Below are 20,659 nucleotides of genomic sequence, written 5' to 3'. Positions count from 1 at the left end.
TGATATTAATATTTCTAGCACAATGTCTTTATGTAAAAATTAACTTTTAGGCCTAATGAATGCATATTTGTCATTTTAACTGAACTTAAGACTGGTGGTGATGCTTGATATTTTTGGTCATTGAGGGTTTCTGTAAAAAAAATAGTAATAGATCATATTAATTATTATTAAAAGATAATACTACTATTAATTCTACTATCATACTAATGTATATACAATGCACTATGCATGGATGAGCTGCTGGGTTCATGAATATTAATCACGTTGTCTGCGTTAGGTCAAACTGATTTGCTGAAATCAAAACAGGGACGGTACTAAATCAGCGCCAGCCAATGAAATTGCCATTTGCGCATTAGCTCCGCCCACTACCGGAGAAACCGGTATGTCTTCTGCTTGTTTGAAAATGAATATGAATAATTCTAAATGAACTCCATTATTTTGACAGGAGAAGACAACAAAGAATAGTTTACATATAGCGTGTCGATTCAGTGTGTTAAGACTCTCGCTCTCTCTCTCTTTGCATGTGTGAGAAACAGCTCTATCAGTAAAGCGACGGTGAGTCGTGTGCCTTCACAGAGAGTTTACAGAGCATCAAATACAGGTGCGCTGTGCGTCCATTGAGGTGAATTGAAAAGTTCAGATCGCTTGATGGAGAGAGAACTCTGAAGCTCAGATGCTGAAATTAATGCAAGCGTCATGCGCTTCAGTCTATGTAGTAAACAAACCCTTACGTCTCTGCCATTCATTAATTCACACAGAGACACGCAGAACACAGATTCATATTTCAAACAACTTTTGCAGCTTAACATTTACAGATACTGGTCCACATGGAGATTTGATTTGATTAATTTATGCTAACTTTGACAAATTCCATGACTGTCAATATTAAAATGTAAGTTTCATTTTCATGACTGGATTTTGAGATTCCGCCCTCGTTTTCTGCTTAGCGGAAATCATAGCGCTGAACCGGGTTTGAACGGGACCTCGGTACTACCGGTACTTAAAGAAACCTGGTACCGTCACATTTAAATTTTTTTAGTACCGACTTGGTACCGAAGTACCGGGTCTTTTGACAACACTACTCCCAAGGGTAACACGTAAAGCATGAAGAGTAGCGGCCCTAGTACTGAGCCTTGAGGTACTCCATACTGCACTTGTGATCGATATCATAGCTCTTCGTTCACTGCTACGAATTGATGGCGGTCATATAAGTACGATTTAAACCATGCTAATGCACTTCCATTAATGCCAACAAAGTGTTTTAGTCTATGCAAAAGAATGTTGTTGTCAATAGTGTCAAACGCAGCACTAAGATCCAATAAAACTAATAGAGATATACACCCACGATCAGATGATAAGAGCAGGTCATTTGTAACTCTAATGAGAGCAGTCTCAGTACTATGAAATGGTCTAAATCCTGACTGGAAATCTTCAAAGATAGCATTTTCCTCTAAGAAGGATTATAATTGTGAAGATACTACCTTTTCTAGTATCTTGGATAGAAAAGGGAGATTCGAGATCGGTCTATAATTAACTAGTTCAGTGGTTTTCAACCTGTGGTATTGCAAGTGGGCTGCCAATTACTATTAAAAGAAATAATAATATTGTGGAAAAAGTGCAGTGCCTGTAATATTTAAACTCCAAATATATATAAATAAAATAATATATATTTGGAATTTAAATATTACAGGCACTGCACTTTTTCCACACAGAACATGCCTGTTTTGGGAAGATGAATTTAATGATCCAATTTTATGGAAAGATTACTTTAGAACAATTTATAGAACTACAATCGATTCATATTCCAGAATATTTCAACTTAAAATCTTTTATAAAATTATCGCAACAAAAAAAATCTTGGTTTAAATGGCAGATAGAACAGGATCCCTGTTGCAGGTTCTGTGGGGATGAGGAGGAGGACCTGATGCATTTGTTTTATTTTTGCCCACATGTGGCTAAGTTTTGGGTCAGTATACAGTTATGGTTAAGGTCTATGGATATTGTTTTGCAAATTACACCTCAGAACATTTTGTTATGTGTCTTTGAGGGAAAATGCATACACTTTTTGAATATGATTATTTTGATGGGTAAAATTTTTATTTTTAAAGCTAAAACTTTATCAAACGTATGTATAAAACACTTTAAGAATAGAGTGTTTTATCAGTATATGCTAGAAACAATTATAGCAACAAATAACAATAGAATAACTGAGCATGAAAATAAATGGAAAGTCTGCTTATTTGAGTTAGAGATATAAATATGGTGTACGTTCTTAAAGGTGCGCCATGTGTTATGGCATAAATGTTTTGCTAATTCTATTGTGTTTTTTGTTTATTGATTTTTTGATTAGTAGTATTGATTTATTTTATTTTTCATTTTCCTATGTTATTAACTTTTATTTGCTTTGTGCTTCGTTTTACTTTGCTTTCTTGTCATAACACTGTGTTGATGATTGTGGTTGTGGTATGAATGCATGGTGGGGTGCATTGTCTTGTTATTTTGCTCTGTAATAAAAAAAAATAATAATAATAATATTGTTAATATATGTAAAAATGCCTAAGTCATAACATAATAACATCATTTCATATATATATAATTGAATAACAAAAAATTAATATTAAACTGTTACTATGCTTCCACTATTCGAGCTCGCTGATTGGTTTAAGAACAAACCACCAATTTATCTTGGATATTTTTGCTGCATATGCTACAGTACAACAGATTCAAACGTGCCTAAACGGCTGTCAACAAGGTCAACATAAATGGCTGTCAACGTGTTCCCTCCTGACTATTGCTCCGCCGACTCTCTACCTGCTGCCGAGCTCTGCCTGGACCTGGTTTTCCCATTTTGCTGAGCGGTGCCAGCCTGAGTTATTTTCTTTTAATTTCCAGTCCATTCTAGTACTGTGTAATTAATCGGAATCGTCATAAAATCACAATTTGAGCGTCACGATTTCTAAATCGCTTTATAGCACGATCTTCTGCGGCCCTGACAGAACAGAACAGACTGGGCATATGCCTAACTCCAGGCGAGCGAAAGCTCTGAGCAAGAGCAGTGTGTATCTGAGCAAGCACGTCTGGTTTTGTGACAGAGCAAAGGAAATCTGCGTGCAAACAGAGAGATTCGCGCTCGTGCGTTATTTTAATGTGCTTTAGCGTTACAATAACGCGCTCTCGCTGCTGCTTCTGCACCGCTTACACATACTGTATACGCACTGAAGACGGAGTACATGTGAACCTGTATAATCAGGGCTGCCAACTTTTGAGTTCAGCTTAGAGTGAGATTCTGGGGGCTTTGTTATGGGGGAGGGGCTTACGGAGGGGCGTGGTTTGGTATGGAAAAAAATACAAACACAAATCCTTGCATTAGCAGAAGTGTGGACGGCTGATACAAGCATTCTTTTCTTGCCTGTCCCTGACACTTTAGATAACATCCTATAACAGAAAATTCAAATTTATCCATACTGACACTGCCAAATATCAAATATCTGACTTGACATTCTGTTTAGAAAACAATAATTAACATTTACTACTAGGCATTAGGGCTGTCAAAATGGCTGAAAAACTAAATTCGAATTTTTTACTTGTATATAATCAAAATTCGAATTATATTCGAATTTAAAATGCATAATTTCAGTTAGGGTGAAGAGAAGCTTTTTGCTTCTATCCTGATGCCACAAGAGGGCGCATCGAGCAAAATATTACTAATGCACGTTTAATAAATGCATTAGAATACATGAGTGTTAAGTGAATAATATTTAAAAAATGTTTATAAACCAATTATAATTAAGTTGCTTAAACAACTATAAACAAAACAGCATCATGTATACATGCATAGTTTAATACAGAGCGCGGAAAGCCAATCACAGAGTCCATTTTATATTTAAAAACATGAGATGCAGTGGGATGGGAAAAACCCACCATAAATTTTTGAGATAAGTTTTTTAAAATTTCATTTTAATTTTACATGGCTTTCTAAATATCCGGCTCTCTTGTGAGAGACGCGAGTGTGCGAAATGCGTTCTATGTGAACAGCTTGATTTAGGTTTTGATGTAAACAACGTCTTCTCCACATTGTTGTTCTTTTTTCCGCAATATTTTGAAAGAACATCGCTGCAGCACTGCATCTAGTGGCTTTAACTGGAAAGGCTTAAAAGAAAATTATAATGCAATGAAACTTGTCATCGCATCTCGAGCTGCACTAATAAAGGCCAAAATATACTTGGGCCGTCCACATTCATGCACCGTCTGCAATATGTCATTTTCATGTTTTTGCCCGCGTGCAGGCAATTTATGAGACGTACAACAGAGCACGCACGAGGTGAATGATGAGACAGAAGTAGTACTGCGTGTCGAGCTCATCCTCTTTGGAAAGTTTGTAATGTGAAGTATACCCGGGCAGGGCCTTAAAGCAGCCTCCTTTTTTATTTAAAATTCGACGAATATTCGAAAATCTTTTTTTTTTTTTTTTGACAGCCCTAACGTTACTAGGTATGTCCAGATACTGTTTGATTACTGTTATGACAAAGTTATGTAAAATAACTGCTCAGTGCTGCTGCAACAAACAACTCTACTAATGCTAACTTAATTCTATATAAACTACAGTATATAACCGCATAGGCTTATTAGTTACTAGCCTAAACTGGACGGAGACAAGAAGCGCCCTGTAACTCACTGACCTGCCTGCGTTCACAATTCACACGGTTCAGATGGGAGGGAGAACGGCTGACTACACAGTTTATGGGAATTGTGTATCTCCCTCACAATTGTCACAAAAAAAACTAACTAAACTGTCTGTCTGGTCTCTCTGCAAGTTGCTTTGCGAGATCATGCGGTGCAATTTTTTCCTCACTGCTGCACTATTGCGTGAGAATATGGGGGTGTGGCGTGAGAGCGTGTGAATTGGGTCAATTGCGTGAGTCTCACGCTGAATGCGTGAGAGTTGGCAGCCTTGGTATAATGTATAACATATATATTTCAACACCTGAGGCACCGCTACAATAAATGAGCTCTATGAACAATGCATGGCAAAAAAAGTCTATAAGTCTATAAATGTTGTTACATATTTACTATAGTGATAATTTTGCTAGTGACATGCTAATCATGCTAGAAACATGCTAGCAACATGTTAATCATGCTAGAAACATGCAAGCAACATGCTAATCAAGCTAGAAAAATGGTAACAACATGATAGTAACTTGCTAATCGTGCTAACAACATGCTAGTAACATGCTAATAATGCTAATGAAATGGTAGTCACTTAATTGTAATGCTAGCAATATGCTAATCACTTGCTTAAAAAACTTCTTCAATTTTTAAAAATTGTGAAACTTCTAACTTTTGAAACTTTCTAAACTTTTTTTATCTAGTGGTTGTTCTTCTTTTTCTGATACTACATTTTAAAATGTATGTCCTTCTAGAGCTTTCAAGCTAGAACCACCAAACTCAGGTCAGACCTTCAGACTGGCTGATCCGGCTTATGGTTTTCATAAACCAGAAACCAATCCACCATATCAAAACCACCTAAAATCCCATAGACTTAGACTTTCATTTGGTGTAAACTTTATACAATAAGATTTATGATGTATTTTAGCTGGTCAATTCCATATCAAAGCTTAAAACTCCCTACTGAGAATACAGCTAAAACCAGCCTAAGCTGATCGGTTGCTTTGGCTGGTCTCCCAAGCTGGTGGTTTTTAAGTGGGTTTGGCTGCTGTCACGCTGGTCCTAGCTGGTTTTAGCTGGGTTTATACTGAATCAACTGGTATTAGCTGGATTAGCATAGAAACATGTTAACAACATGCTAGTAACTTGTTAATCAGGCAAGAAACATGATTTTAACATGGTTTTAAAGTGGTTTTGGTCACTGTCACACTTGTCTTAGCTGGTTTATTACTGAATCAACTGGTTTTAGACAACCATCACACATGGTAGACATGCTAGGAACATGCTAGTCACCTGCTAATCATGCTAACAACATGCTAGTCACTTGCTAGTCATGCTACCAACATGCTTGTCACTTGCTAATCATGTTAACAACATGCTAGTCACTTTGCTAATCATGCTAAGAACATTCTAGTTACTTTGCTAATAATGCTAAAAACATGCTAGTCACTTGCTAGTCATGCTAGCAACATGGTAGTCACTTGCTGATCATGCTAATGACATGCTAGTCACTTGTTAATCATGCTAGCAACATGCTAGTCAGTTTGCTAATCACGCTAGCAACATGCTAGTCACTTTGCTAATCATGCTTAAAGCATGCTAGTCACTTGCTAGTCATACTAGCAACATGCTAGTCACTTGCTAGTCATACTAGCAACATGCTAGTCACTTGGTAGTCATGTTAACAACATGTTAGGCATTTGAGAATTATGTTAACATCATGCTAGTCACTAACTAATCATGCTAACAGCTTTGGACTTTTAAATTAAATGTTCCCTCCTGGTGGAATGACCTCCCCAACTCAATCCGGACAGCTGAGCCCTCAGCCATCTTCAAGAATCGGCTTAAAACACATCTCTTCCATCTTTATTTGACCCTCTAACTTTAACACTTACTATTCTAATTCTATTCTTAAAAAAAAATCTAACTACCTTTCTAATCTTTTTGTATTCTATTTTCTTTTCATTTGTTATGCAATTGTATATGTGTGTGTGTGTGTGTATGTGTAAAGACCTCTAACACTAGCTTGCTCTATTTTATTTTTTATTCTATCTGTTTTCTTTTTATTTATTATATTATTTAAAATCCCATGCTACGTGTACTGTGTTAACCTAACTGAGACTTGTTATAGCACTTATATATCATTGCTCTTTTTGTTGTTTTTGATTGCTTCCACTGTCTTCATCTGTAAGTCGCTTTGGATAAAAGCATCTGCTAAATGAATAAATGTAAATGTAAATGTAACAGCATGCTAATCACTTTGTTAATCATGCTAAAAACATGCTAGTCACTTGCTAGTCATGCTAACAACATGGTTGTCGCTTGCCAATCAAGCTAACAACATACTAGTCACTTGTTAATCATGTTAATAACATGCTACAGACATGCTAGTCACTTACTAATCATTCTTACAACATGCTAGAGACATGCTAGTCACTGGCTTATCATGCTAATTACATGCTAGTCACTTGCTATTCATGCTAATGACATGCTAGCCACTTGCTATCAATCTACACAATCCTACACAACATGATAATAATGTTAGATGCTAATAATGTTAGAAAAATGCTAGTAGCATGCTTATCATGCTATGAACATGCTAGTGACATGCTATTAACTTGCTAATCATGCCAGAAACATGATATTGACATGCTAGTCACATGCTAATCATACTAGAAACATGTTAGCGACATGCTAGTAACATGTTAATCATGCTAGAAACATGCTTGCGACATGCTAGTCACATGATAATAATGTTAGAAACGTGAGTAACATACTAGTGACTTGCTAGTCACTTGCTAATCATGCTAGAAACATCCTAGCAACAAGTTAGTAACTTGCTTAGCATGATAACGACATGCTAATCATACTAAAAACATGTTAACAACATGATAGTAACATGCTAATCATGTTAACAACATGTTAGTAAAATGCTAATAATTCTAGAAATGTGCTTGCAACATGTTAATATCTTGATTATCATGCTATTGATTTGCTGATGACATGCTAATCATGCTAGAAACATGCTTGTATCTTGCTAATCATGTTAGCAACATGCTAGGAACTTTGTTAATCATGCTAATGACATGCTAGTTGATTACTAGTAATGCTAGCAATATGCTTCTTAAACTTCTTAAACTTCAACTTTTCAAACTTTTCAAACCTTCTAAACTTTCTGGTCAGGCTTTATCAAGCCAACTATTTATCTAGTATTCAGTTGCTGTTTATAAGTTAAATCGTGAATGTTTTCATATTGTATTCTCTTGCAGGATCCTGTAAAAGCTAATGGAAAAATACTGTTATATAACTTGAGTATCAACCAGGATTACAAAATGTTTGAAAGCTACAGTATAAAAGCAAATACTCTCAGCCAGATGTATTTGATGGAGCTGCCACCAGGAAAAATGGCCAATATTGAAATAACTGCGTTCAATTCAGTTGGAGCGTCTCCTAAAGCATCTTTGTTCATTCCAAGATCAGATAAAGGTATGCTAAAGACTGTAGTGGTTTTGAGTTTGAAAGCTGTAAATGTTACATTTTAACCCTTTTTTGTCCTCTGATCAGTTGATCAGACTTTAATAATACAATTTTATCTATTTAATATCTAGAAGAATCAGCCAGTTACCATTGGCTTTAAATTATTTTTTTTGTAAATCTATTAGGGCTGTGCAAAAAATCGAATGCGGTTTACACAGAAGACTGGAGAAATTATGCTGAAAATACAGACTTTTATCACAGGAATCAATCACGTTTTCATTCAAATAGAATAGTAAAAATATTTCATAAAATGACTGCTTTTGCCGAATATTGGATCAAATAAATGCAGGCTTTGTGAGCAGAAGACACTTTAAAAAACAGTAAAAATTTAAAATCTTTTGATTGGTGGTGTATAAATAAATTATCTTTCAAATATAGGTTTACACATTAAGTGTACACATTAGTGTAAACAGCTTTGTAGGGGCATATGGAAGGTGTAATGTGTGAAGTGTTTGTGATTTTGCAGAGCTTCCTGGCGTGGAAGATATGAGCTGGTCGGTACTTGATGAAAAGCCAGAGCCGAAGTTGCAGGTGAAGTGGACTGCTGTCCTGCCTCCTCATCCCACTTTACATCTCTCCGAATACCTCCTGGAGTGGGTGAAAATCCCACAGTCTGTCGACTGGCAGAGAGTCCCTAACAATGTCACCATCACCACACTAAATGGTACCAGCTCTTTATTTTCTGAAGCTTTTACTAATTACCTGGTCCACGTGGAAACTGTGCATGTTTATTTACTAGTGCTGTCAAAATAGCACAGATTATACATTATTCCAGTTTAACAGCATTAAAAATAATTTATGCAGATGTTGGGGTTGGCCACCCCACTCACAATTACTGCTTCTGTCTTGTTTTCTTGACAAGGATTGCATTAATTCAGACAAAGAATGTATTTACGAGCACATCAAAGGGGAGCTTCAGTAGAACATCAGTGAACTGTGATCAGATGAGATGTTTCAGGCCATATTTCAGTAAAATTAATCTTTTCTTTCCTGTCTGCCATCATTCTGTGCTCTCATGCGCTGTAAGCTGTAAGCGTGAATGAAACTACTGGGATGCGTGTCAGATCCACGTCATGTTCAGCAGAAGCAGCCCTTAAAGTAATAGCAGTCATTTAACCTACTAACCAGCTGCTGTGATGTCTGTTCATTAAAGAACAACAGAATAAAAGTAACTTTCAATAGCTTTAGTAGCTTTAAGGATTCATCTATATTTCATTTAGAGTTTAGTGTTTGATATCTTTATTCAATTTCTATATATTTTCTACTTGCTGAAGGACACAGGTAACTAAATATGCTACATTTATCATAATGGGTTTAGGATTGTTTTAAGTTTACTTAAATTAGAAGTTGTAATTTATATTATTTATATATATTATATCGTTTTTTGTTGTTGTTTAAATGAATTTATAAATGAAAAATAATTAAAGGAAGAAAATAGAAATACACATCTAAATTAAATGACTGAACAAAAAACAAAATGAAAAAAATAATGTAGGAACTATATTTCAAAATTATACATTGATAATCTGTCAATTACTTGCTGACTTGAACGGAAACCAGCAACCTATTAACCTCTCTCTCTCTCTCTCTCTCTATAGGCTATATATATATATATATATATATATATATATATATATATATATAGCCTTAATATATATATATATATATATATTATTATTATGTAAGGTATAATATTATACGTATAATGCAATATAATATAATATAAAAAATATTATATTCATATCCGAGTTGTCTGGAACACAGCATTAGGTAAACATTTTAAAAACACCACAAGGCATCGTTCACTTGCAGAGTGCAAACTTCTGGAGGGCAAATAAGATTGAACTAGTGAGTTTAGGTATGTTGGTGCCATGCCAGTGGTAGACAAGCATCAGTACCTTGAATTTGATGCGAGTGGCTACTGGTAGCCAGTGTAACCTGATGAGGAGAGGAGTAACGTGAGCTTTTTTTGGCTCATTGAAGACAACCCCTTGCTGCTGCATTCTGGATCAATTGCAGAGGCTTGACAGTACATGCAGGAAGGCCCGCCAGGAGAGCATTACGATAGTCGAGTCTGGAGAGAACAAGTGCTTGGACAAGAAGTTGGGTGGCTTGCTCTGATAGGAAGGGTCTAATCTTCCTAATGTTGTATAAGGCAAACCTGCAGGACCGGGTTGTTGTAGCAATGTGGTCTGTGAAGCTTAACTGATGATCCATCACAACTCCTAGGTTTCTGGCTGTCCTCGAAGGAGTTATGGTTGACGAACCCATCTGTATAGAGAAGTTGTGATGAAGCAATGGGTTAGCTGGAATTACCAGGAGTTCTGTCTTCGTAAGGTTAAGCTGAAGGTGATGGTCATTCTTCCAGCTAGAAATGTCACTCAGACAGGCTGAAATGCGAGCAGCTACCGTCGGGTCATCTGGTTGGAGTGAGAGGTAGAGTTGGGTGTCATCAGCGTAGCAGTGATAAGAAAAGCCATGCTTCTGAATGACAGATCCTAATGACGTCATGTAGATGAAGAAGAGAAGTGGTCCAAGTACTGAGCCTTGAGGAACACCAGTAGCAAGGTGTTGTGAAAAAAAAATCACCCCTCCAAGACGCACTGAAGGATCTGTCAGAGAGGTAGGACTTAACCCACAGGAGTGCGGTTCCAGAGATGCCCATCTTTCTGAGGGTGGACAGGAGAATCTGGTGATTAACAGTGTCAAAAGCAGCAGACAGGTCCAGTGAGATGAGTACTGAGGATTTTGAAGCTGCTCTTGCTAGTCACAGGGGTTCAGTAACCGAGAGCAGAGCAGTCTCAGTTGAGTTGCCACTTTTGAAGCCAGATTGGTTGCTGTCCAGGAGGTTGTTCTGTACAAGGAACATAGAAAGCTGGTTGAATACAGCTCGCTCAAGTGTCTTTGCAATGAATAGCAGTCCAGTTCTTCTTCTCCTTAGCCCAGGTAAGACGCCTCTGATGTTGTCTGTGGTTTAGCAAATTCCTTGAAACGTCTGTGTGTGGCAGCTCTTGATGCCTTGACCCCAGCCTCAGTCCATTCCTTGTGAAGTTCACTCAAATTCTTGAATCGATTTTGCTTGACAATCCTCATAAGGCTGCAGTTCTCTCAGTTGGTTTTGCATCTTTTTCTTCCACACCTTTTCCTTCCACTCAACTTTCTGTTAACATGCTTGGATACAGCACTCTGTGAACAGTCAGCTTCTTTGGCAATGAATGTTTGTGGCTTACCCTCCTTGTGAAGGATGTCAATGATTGTCTTCTGGACAACTGTCAGATCAGCAGTCTTCCCCAGTCTTCTTGGCTGTGTAGCCTAGTAAACCAAACTGAGAGTCCATTTTTAAGGCTCAGGAAACCTTTGTTGATTAGCTGATTAGCATGTCTGCATATTCTAATTTGTTGGGTTTTTGTAAAATGTGAGCCAAAATCATCACAATTAAAAGAACCAAAGACTTAAACTACTTCAGTCTGTGTGAATTTATTTAATACATGAGTTTCATAATTTGAGTTAAATTGAAATTACTGAAACGTAACTTTTCATGACATTCTAATTTATTGAGATGCACCTGTATAGCATTTAAAAAATAGACATGCTTTCAGAATATTATAATCCCATTGGCCAAGTGCCAAAAAGTAATTTTTTACAAATAATTTATCGTTATTGCCAATGCAATGCGGTGAGACAGATACAGAGTCACAGGTCTGCTATAGAAGCTGTGAAAGTGTGAAACGGATGTCTGCTGTTGCAAAACATTGATACAATAGTTTTTGGGAGCAATGCAGGTGACCAGATGTCTTTTCCTCTTTTCCCAGCTGATTTGGAGAAATTCAAGCGGTACGACATATCATTGTATCCAATTTACAAGAATCATTCAGGACACAGGCTTTTCCAAGCAGGATGTCCCGTGACCAGACCAGCCTACATTCATCAACTGCTTAAGTGCGACTTGTATTTCATTACATAAAAATTACAATACTTCTGATGTCTTTGAAACATGATGTTAAAATAGAGTAGAGTTAACTTAACACACTACAGCATATATATATATATATATATATATATATATATATATATATATATATATATATATATATATATATATATAAATCATTCTTATATGTTAAAAAATGTTATGTTATTAAATCATTATGTTTTAAAGATTATTAAAACATAATGATTTAAAATGTACTTCAAAGTAAAACTATTCATTTGACAAAGTAGATTTTTCTTTTAAAGTCTGCTTAAGTATGGTAAGACACAGTTTCATTAAAATGTTGTTATTTGCTGCTAGTACAGACTGTGAATTTTTGTTTCAGTTGCTTCATATTATTGTTTTTTTGAAATAGTCAAGAGTCTCGAATTGAAGAATCTCCTAGATATAAATCAGTGAATTAGTCAAGTATGACATGTATATTTGTAAAATTCAGAATTCTGTGTCTTCTCCAAACAGCTCACAATCATCTTTTTCCTCTGAGGCTCAGAGAATCTGCTTTTACACGTAACAGTCTGGCTCCGATCCGTGACCACTGCACTCACAGATGTAAGTTTAACCTTTATATCCTAATTTAATACTTTCATGCTTCACAAGACAAGAAAAGATTTACTAAAGACGGCAATTTGAAATAATAGAACTTGTCTATGTGGTTTCATATTTATTGTTTATCTTTATGTTTAGTATTAAAATGGGTCTAATCTATTGACATTGAAATGAAATGTATTACAACACTTTCCATGTCTTCCCTGCATGATAAAACAATATTAGCATCCATTAAATATGATACACTCAAAACGTACTCGGTTAAGAACGTAACCTCGGTTCCCTTTCGATACTTCACTCATACTGCGTATGGGAAAAGCTCCTTTTTTCCTCAATACTGAAGCCTTTTCAATAACGCAGTGCAACTGCACTGCCATTGGTTTAATCTTTAAACTTTTTTAAACCAATGACAGCGCTGCATAGCTGCGCGAGCCTGTGGCGATGCAGCGCACCAAAGCCCGACAAAATGGGCAGGGCGAATGGCTATATAAGCAGGCAATCGCCAGAGGAAATCAGGTCATACGACTGAAGTGACGACACTGAAGCCGCAGCCTCGTGGCACGGCATATAACGCAGTACTCATTCTGATCTCTGTCACAGTGTCTGGGTTGTGTTCCCTGGGTTTCCACTAGGTGTCCTCCTTTTCCACGGTGTCTGTCACCTTATCACTTCCTGTTCCCTTATTCGGTCACCTTCCTCCTTGTTTGAGTTAATTGATTGTTCCTCACCTGTCTCCTGTCTCCTGTTTCCCCATTATCCTTTTGTGTATTTATACCCGGTCTGTCTGAGTCTGTGTCACGGAGTCGTTGTTTAATGTTCATGTTAACCCGTTGGCTTGCCCTTGCTGTGTGTTCTTATCTGTTCTGGTTTATGTTTGGATTCTCTGGTTTTGACCCTGCCTGGACTGTTTACCCTTGTGATTTGCCCTTTAATAAAGTCACATACCTGCACTTGGATCTCTCCTCGTTTCCTTGTAACACCGAACGTGACAGAAGGACTCCGTCACACTGAGATCCAGCGGTATGTCGATTTATGCTTCTTCCCCAGCCACCGAGCGGGAGAGAAGCATTCAATTTGAAGGAACCCGCCTGGTCGTGTTTCGTGGGATCAGGGGAGGGCGCCGACGAGGAGGTGGGCGAGAGGAAGCCCAGCATCGCTCTCCTCCATGGCCCCCCCTTGACTCTGGGCTCACGTGGGAGGAACCAGAGCCGCCGTCTCACCAGGGCAGAAGGAGAGAGCCAGCGACACTGCCCATGATGACCGCGGGTCCAGCACCACAGCACAAGATGGCCGCCAACCCAGCGCCGCTGCGGTGCATGGCCACCAACCCCGCACAATGGGGCAAGAGGGAAGCCAGCCTCACACCACAGTGCAAGATGGCTGCCAGCTCAGCACCAACGCCCAAGATGGCCGCTGACACCTTTCTCGAGTACTTCGAGATGTTATCAAGGATCCTAGAGGTTCCCAAGATGGTTCACGTCATGGCTGCTGAGCCAGGGCCTCAGCACAAGATGGCCGCCAGCCCAGCACCACAGCACAAAATGGCTGCCAGCCCAGAGCCACAGCACAAGATGGCCGCCAGCCCAGCGCCACAACACAAGATGGTCGACTCAAAGCCTGAGTCTCCAGACAAGGTGCCACCGATTCGCCATAATAGAGGGCGGAGGAGGAGGAGACAGCCGTCTACCATTCCTCAAAGCCCGGAGGACGTTCCCGAGCGGGCCGCTGCCGTCCAGGAGGACGTTCCCGAGCAGGCCGTCGCCGTTCCCGAGGCGGTGCCCGATGCTGTTCCAGAGGCCGAGGCGGTGCCCGATGCTGTTCCAGAGGCCGATGCGGTGCCCGATGCTGTTCCGGAGGCTGAGGTGGTGCCCGATGCCGAGGCGGTGCCGATGCTTTTCCGGAGGCCGAGGCGGTGCCCGATGCTGTTCCGGAGGCCGAGGCGGTGCCCGATGCTTTTCCGGAGGCCGAGGCGTTGCCCGATGCCGAGGCGGTGCCCGATGCTGTTCCGGAGGCCGAGGCGGTGCCCGATGCTGTTCCGGAGGCCAGGGCGGTGCCCGATGCCGAGGCGGTGCCCAAAGCCGTTCCCAAGGCCGAGGCATTGCCGATGCCGTTCCGGAGGCCGATGCTGTTCCGGAGGCCGAGGCGGTGCCCGAGGCTGTTCCGGAGGCCGAGGTGGTGCCCGATGCCGAGGCAGTGTCCGTTGCCGTTCTGGAGGCCGAGGCGGTGCCCGAGGCTGTTCCCGATGCGGTGCCCGAGACCGCTCCCGAGGCCGTTACCGAGGCAGTGCCCGAGGCCGTTCCAGAGGCGGTGCCCGAAGCCGAGGCGTCTCACGTCTCCACAGGCAGTCCTAAGTCAAGTCAGGTGCCCATTGACTTTCCAGAGTTGAGTCAGTTCCCGGTTGACCCTCCTGAGTCAAGTCAGGTGTTCATGGACCCTCCTGAGTCAGGGTTAGTCACCGTCGACCATCTAGAGTCAGGGCCAGTTCCTGTTGACCCTCCAGAGTCGAGTCAGGTTCCAGTTGACCCTCCAGAGTCGAGTCAGGTTCCAGTTGACCCTCCAGAATCGAGTCAGGTTCCAGTTGACCCTCCAGAGTCGAGTCAGGTTCCAGTTGACCCTCCAGAGTCGAGTCAGATGTTTGTGGACCCTCCAGAGTCAGGGTTAGTTACCGTTGACCCTCTAGAGTTAGGGCTAGCTCCTGTTGATCATCCAGAGTCGAGTCATGTTCCAGTTGTTCCTCTTGAATCAAGTCATGTTCCTGTTGACCCTCCAGAGTCGAGTCAAGTTCCTGTTGACCTTCCAGAGTCAAGTCAGGTGACTGTTGAATTTTCAGAGTTGAGTGAGGTTCCGGTTGACCTTCCAGAGGCTAGTCAGGTGCTTGTGGACCCTCCAGATTCAGGGTTAGTCACCGTTGACCTTCCAGAGTCAGGGCTAGTCACCGATGACCTTCCAGAGTCAGGGCTAGTCACCGATGACCTTCCAGAGTCAGGGCTAATCACAGATGACCGTCCAGAGTCAGGGCCAGTCACCGATGACCTTCCAGAGCCAGGGCTAGGTACCATGGACTTTCCAGAGACAAGGCTAGTCATCGTGGACCTTTCAGAGTCAGGTCAAGTCACTCTGGCATTGACCACGAGGACATGGTGGTCTTCTGCTCCGCCCTGGGGGGCTTCCGCTCTGACCACACGGTTGTGGTGGGCTTCCGCTCCGCCCTGGGGGACTCTGGCATTGACCACGAGGACGTGGTGGTCTTCTGCTCCGCCCTGGGGGGGGATTCATGTTATTTTTTTTTTATGTGTTCACTTCTGTCCCTGTTCCCCTCTGTTAGTCTGGCCCTCCGTCCCTCCCCCTGAACCTCCTCCGGTCCTCCTCCCTCCTGGTCTTCCTGTTTTGTGTTTACATTCTGGTGCCTGTTACCCATGTTTTTCTTTTCTGGCCCTCCGTCCCTCCCCCTGAGCCTCCATCTGTCCGCCTCCCTCCTGGTCTCTGTTTTGTTTCTGTCTTGGAGCGTCTGGGAGCCGCTCCGTAGAGGTGGAGTACTGTCACAGTGTCTGGGTTGTGTTCCCTGGGTTTCCACTAGGTGTCCTCCTTTTCCACGGTGTCTGTCACCTTATCACTTCCTGTTCCCTTATTCAGTCACCTTCCTCCTTGTTTGAGTTAATTGATTGTTCCCCACCTGTCTCCTGTTTCCCCATTATCCTTTTGTGTATTTATACCCGGTCTGTCTGAGTCTGTGTCACGGAGTCCTTGTTTAATGTTCATGTTAACCCGTTGGCTTGCCCTTGCTGTGTGTTCTTATCTGTTCTGGTTTATGTTTGGATTCTCTGGTTTTGACCCTGCCTGGACTGTTTACCCTTTGGATTTGCCCTTTAATAAAGTCACATACCTGCACTTGGATCTCTCCTCGTTTCCTTGTAACACCGAACGTGACAATCTCAGGGAACCGAGGTTAAGTTCGTAACCGAGTATGTTCCCTTTCGATACTTTACTCATACTGCGTATGGGGAACGAATTCAACCGTGCCGTGCTACGGTAGGGAACGACAAGACTTATCTTGAACACCCTGGGGTCCAGAGGATAAGTGAGAGGGCCGGAGCCGTCGAACCCTTGACGCTACACTGCTAAGAGGGAGCTAGCTCCCTGGAGGTTGTATGATGATGGAGTCTGATAGATGCCGTCGTATCAAACCGAAAGACCCCGAGTGTGCAAGGTCGGGATATTCAAGTTATAGAATCTGACAAAAGTGGACGGCGAGGACCAGCCGGCCGCCTCACAGATGTCCTTGATAGAGACACCACTAGACCAGGCCCATGAACTCTGTGCTTGTCTTCCCTGACTCGTCTGATGACCTGAGGGATCAGAGCGATCAGGGGAAAAGCATAAAGAAGGAGGCTGGGCCAGTCGTGGGCCAGCGCATCTGTGTCCTTTGAAAAATAAGTTGGGCAATGAGAGTTGCTTTCTGAGGCGAAGAGGTCGACCTCTGCCTTCCTGAAAATCTCCCAGATTTTGACAACAGTCTGGGGATGGAGCATCCACTCGTCCGAGGGGACATTGCTCCGCAAAAGCATGTCTGCTCACAGATTCGTCTTGCCAGGTATGTGTGTCGCCTTGAGCGATCGCAACCTGGGTAATGCCCATTCCAAGAGGCGCTTTGCCAGTGCGCAGAGGCGGCTGGACAAAAGGCCGTCTTGGTGATTTATGTAGGACACCACTGTCATGCTGTCAGACTGGACTTGGATGTGGCGCCCTTCCAGGATCGCCTGAAAGGATTGAAGGGCTCGTTCTACTGCCAGCATCTCGAGGCAGTTGATATGGAGATGGCTTTCCTCATGCGACCACTAGCCGAAGGCTGGTCTGCCCTCGCAAAACCCAGGTTGGATGCATCTGTTGAGAGCACCGTCCTTCTGAAAACCGCCTGTAGGGGCACTCCACGACTGAATCAAACAGGGTTCATCCAAGGCTCCAGGGCTGCTAGACAGGCCTGGTTGACCCTGATGCGAAAGTGGCCGTGCCGCCAAGCAGGAGGTAGGACCCGGAGTTTCAGCCAGTATTGCAGGGGCCGCATTCGTAGGAGGCCGAGCTGTAAAACTGGGGAGGCGGAAGCCATCAGCCCTAGCATCCTCTGAAAGAACTTCAGAGGGAAACAGGCTTTGTTCCTGACGGAGGCCGTGAGCTGCTGAAGAACCAGAGCACGCTCTGGTGATATGACCGCCCTCATATTGACTGAGTCGAAAACCGCTCCCAGGAACGTAATACGTTGGCTGGGGAGCAGTGAGCTCTTGGCGAAATTGAGTCCTAGGCACTCTAAGTGGCTCAGGAGCACGGATCTGTTGTGGTCTAGCTCGGTTCGTGACTGGGCTAAAATGAGCCAGTCGTCGAGATAGTTCAGAATGCAGATTCCCATTTGTCTCAGAGGGGAAAGCGCCTCATTCATGCACTTCGTGAAAGTGCGGGGAGCTAGAGACAGCCCAAAGGGAAGGACTGTATATTGGTAAGCAACACCCTCGAACGCAAATCTCAAAAATCGTCTGTAATGGGGGGCTATCTGGATGTGAAAGTAAGTGAAGTAAAGCGTCTTTCAGGTCCAGTGAGAAGAACCAGTCCTCAGGGCAAATCTGCGAGAGGATCTGCTTCAATGTCAACATCCTGAACTTCCATTTCATGAGGGAGAGGTTCAGGTGTCTGAGGTCTAAGATGGGTCTGAGACCGGCATCTTTCTTGGGGACAAGGAAATAACAGCTGTGGAACCCCATTCCGCTTTCTGAGGGAGGAACTATCTCTATGGCTCCCTTCCTTAACAGCGTCATCACTTCGGTGCGGAGGACCTGAGCGTCATCCGGCTCTACCAAGGTGGGAATCACCCCGCGAAAACGCGGGGGTCTTCGGTCAAACTGCAGTGAGTAGCCATGTTTTATTATCCCCAACACCCACTTGGACACTCAGGGGATGGCCTGCCAGGCCTCGGCCCGTGTGACAAGAGGCTGGATAGTGTCGGATGGCAGGCCACTGATTAGGGGCCTGAACACTGACGAGTGTGGAAGAGGAAAACTGCTCTCTTTTTGAAAATGTGAAATATTTATTGTGTTCACCATAACAATGGCGCTTTGCGTGGACGCAACAACGGTGGGCCCAGGTCGCATAGCAGGCAGGCGAGAGAGCTTCTGGGGTGGTCCGGCCATGGCGGGACTTTGCCCATTCCTCTTTCTTCCCCAACGATCAGGAGGATTTAGAGGGCGTCGGATCCAGCACAATCCTTTGCTGGGGGCCCTGACGTCTAGGCGGTTTAGCGTGCCTAGTGGGGCGAGCTGGGTGCTGCTCCTTAGGGGGCGCCGCCTGGGGGGTAGAAGGGACAGGTTTGCTCTGGTGCTGATATGGCGGAGTCCTGAGGCGACTCTGGGCAGAGGTGGAGCGTTTGGGCAGGAAGTGTCGCATGGCCTGGGACGACTTCTGTGCTGCAGTGAATCGCTCTGTAAACCATTCTACGGCTGGCCCGAAGAGACCGGATGGAGAGACTGGGACATCGAGAAAGGCCACTTTGTCGCTCTCCTTAATCTCTGTTAAGTTGAGCCAGAGGTGGCGCTCCAGAACAACTAGGTTGGCCATGTCGCCCATTTTGGCAGGCTTTGGCGCGCTGCATCGCCACAGGCTCGCGCAGCTACGCAGCGCTGTCATTGGTTTAAAAAAGTTTACAGATTAAACCAATGGCAGTGCAGTTGCACTGCGTTATTGAAAAGGCTTCAGTATCGAGGAAAAAAGGAGCTTTTCCCATACGCAGTATGAGTGAAGTATCGAAAGGGAACTGGTATTTTTTTTCCGAACCTGAGCATTGTTCACATCTTCAGTTTAACAAATGTGGTCCACAGTTTCCTTGCCACCTGACCAGGTCTCTCAGGGAGTGAAGAAGTCGAAATCCTCTTTAGCAGCAGGTCTGGCTGTACTTCCACCTCCGTTTGCATCCAAACCACACCGAGCCATCATTGCTCAAAACCAGTCGCTCGACTCCTTCCCACCGCTGACTGGAGAACCTTTATGAAACATTCAAGTTCTTCCTGCCATTCCTCCACAGAGAAAACGCAGCCCATCTCCGCTCAAAACCCAGAATCTCTCTGACAACAGAAACTGATGGAAATCTGCCTGAACTGAAACACTGTTCAGCTTTTCATGGGTCATCTGGATTCATGCTGAAGAATCACTCTTTGATAAAACTAGTGAGTCTTAACAAGACCGTTTTTCATACAGTTTTACAACTATGATCTTTTTCTGGTATGCATGGTTGTAATTTTGACTGTAGCATCTAAACATGCTTTAAGCTTATTGTTTTGTAATGCTCAGCCCAGCAGAATGGGGTCTGATTTCTCTGTGTGAGAGTTAAAACGTCTTAAAAGAATGACATAAAACAGAAACACGGTTAATAAGACTGGTGTATTTATAGGTTCATAATAAAAGTCTTCAAAACAACACAATAAAACCTGGTAGACTCAGTCTGTAAAAAGAATACAGTTATTTTGTCCATACCCTAAAAACAGTCCAAGAATCCCCGTGTGTCCCAATGTGAGTGTCCAGCAGTGTATATACAATCCAATCTGAGTGAAATCTAAGTGGCTGCAAGTGTCCGGCAAGGTAAGTCCAATAAAAGTAACTCCACAGTCCGGGTGTGAGTGGAAGCTGTGAATGGCCTCCCTAACAGACCAACCACACAGTTCTTAAAGACGTACACACACTCTAAAACAGATAAGAGACATAAAATGGCCTTAAGAACATGTAAACCAATTTAAACTCTATAATACACAAAATCACTGGCACAGGTTTTAATGTTTCGGTGTGAGGGGAAACAGTGGGTTCTGGAAGTTTCTTTTTGTCCTTCATTTGTTTCGCCAACTGTTTATCTCTCCTCCTTAAACACTCCACAACCTCTTTTTCCAA

The 20,659-nt window shown here is 42.5% G+C and overlaps 1 protein-coding gene across 6 annotated transcripts in view; it reads left to right on the top strand.

Moving 5' to 3' along the window:
- The window catches only part of LOC132127402 (ankyrin repeat domain-containing protein 55-like), a 105,368-nt gene extending 85,164 nt beyond the window's left edge, over window positions 1-20,204 (top strand). Inside the window, exons 9-13 of one of the 6 annotated variants that reach the window (XM_059539254.1) lie at window positions 7,935-8,151; window positions 8,669-8,866; window positions 12,015-12,141; window positions 12,653-12,742; window positions 19,803-20,204. In XM_059539254.1, the coding sequence (XP_059395237.1) occupies window positions 7,935-8,151; window positions 8,669-8,866; window positions 12,015-12,141; window positions 12,653-12,704 (594 nt within the window). In that variant the 3' untranslated portion in view covers window positions 12,705-12,742; window positions 19,803-20,204. Of the gene's footprint in view, window positions 1-7,934; window positions 8,152-8,668; window positions 8,867-12,014; window positions 12,142-12,652; window positions 12,743-19,599 lie in introns of all 6 variants that reach the window. The other 5 variants (XM_059539253.1, XM_059539255.1, XM_059539252.1 and 2 more) reach the window with 5 other exon arrangements.
- The last annotated feature ends 455 nt before the right edge of the window (window positions 20,205-20,659 follow it).

This window comes from Carassius carassius, chromosome 45, assembly GCF_963082965.1.
Source record: "Carassius carassius chromosome 45, fCarCar2.1, whole genome shotgun sequence".
Taxonomy (NCBI): domain Eukaryota; kingdom Metazoa; phylum Chordata; class Actinopteri; order Cypriniformes; family Cyprinidae; genus Carassius; species Carassius carassius.
The sequence above is the reverse complement of the archived record's forward strand: the minus strand, read 5'-3'. Positions and strand labels throughout refer to the sequence as shown.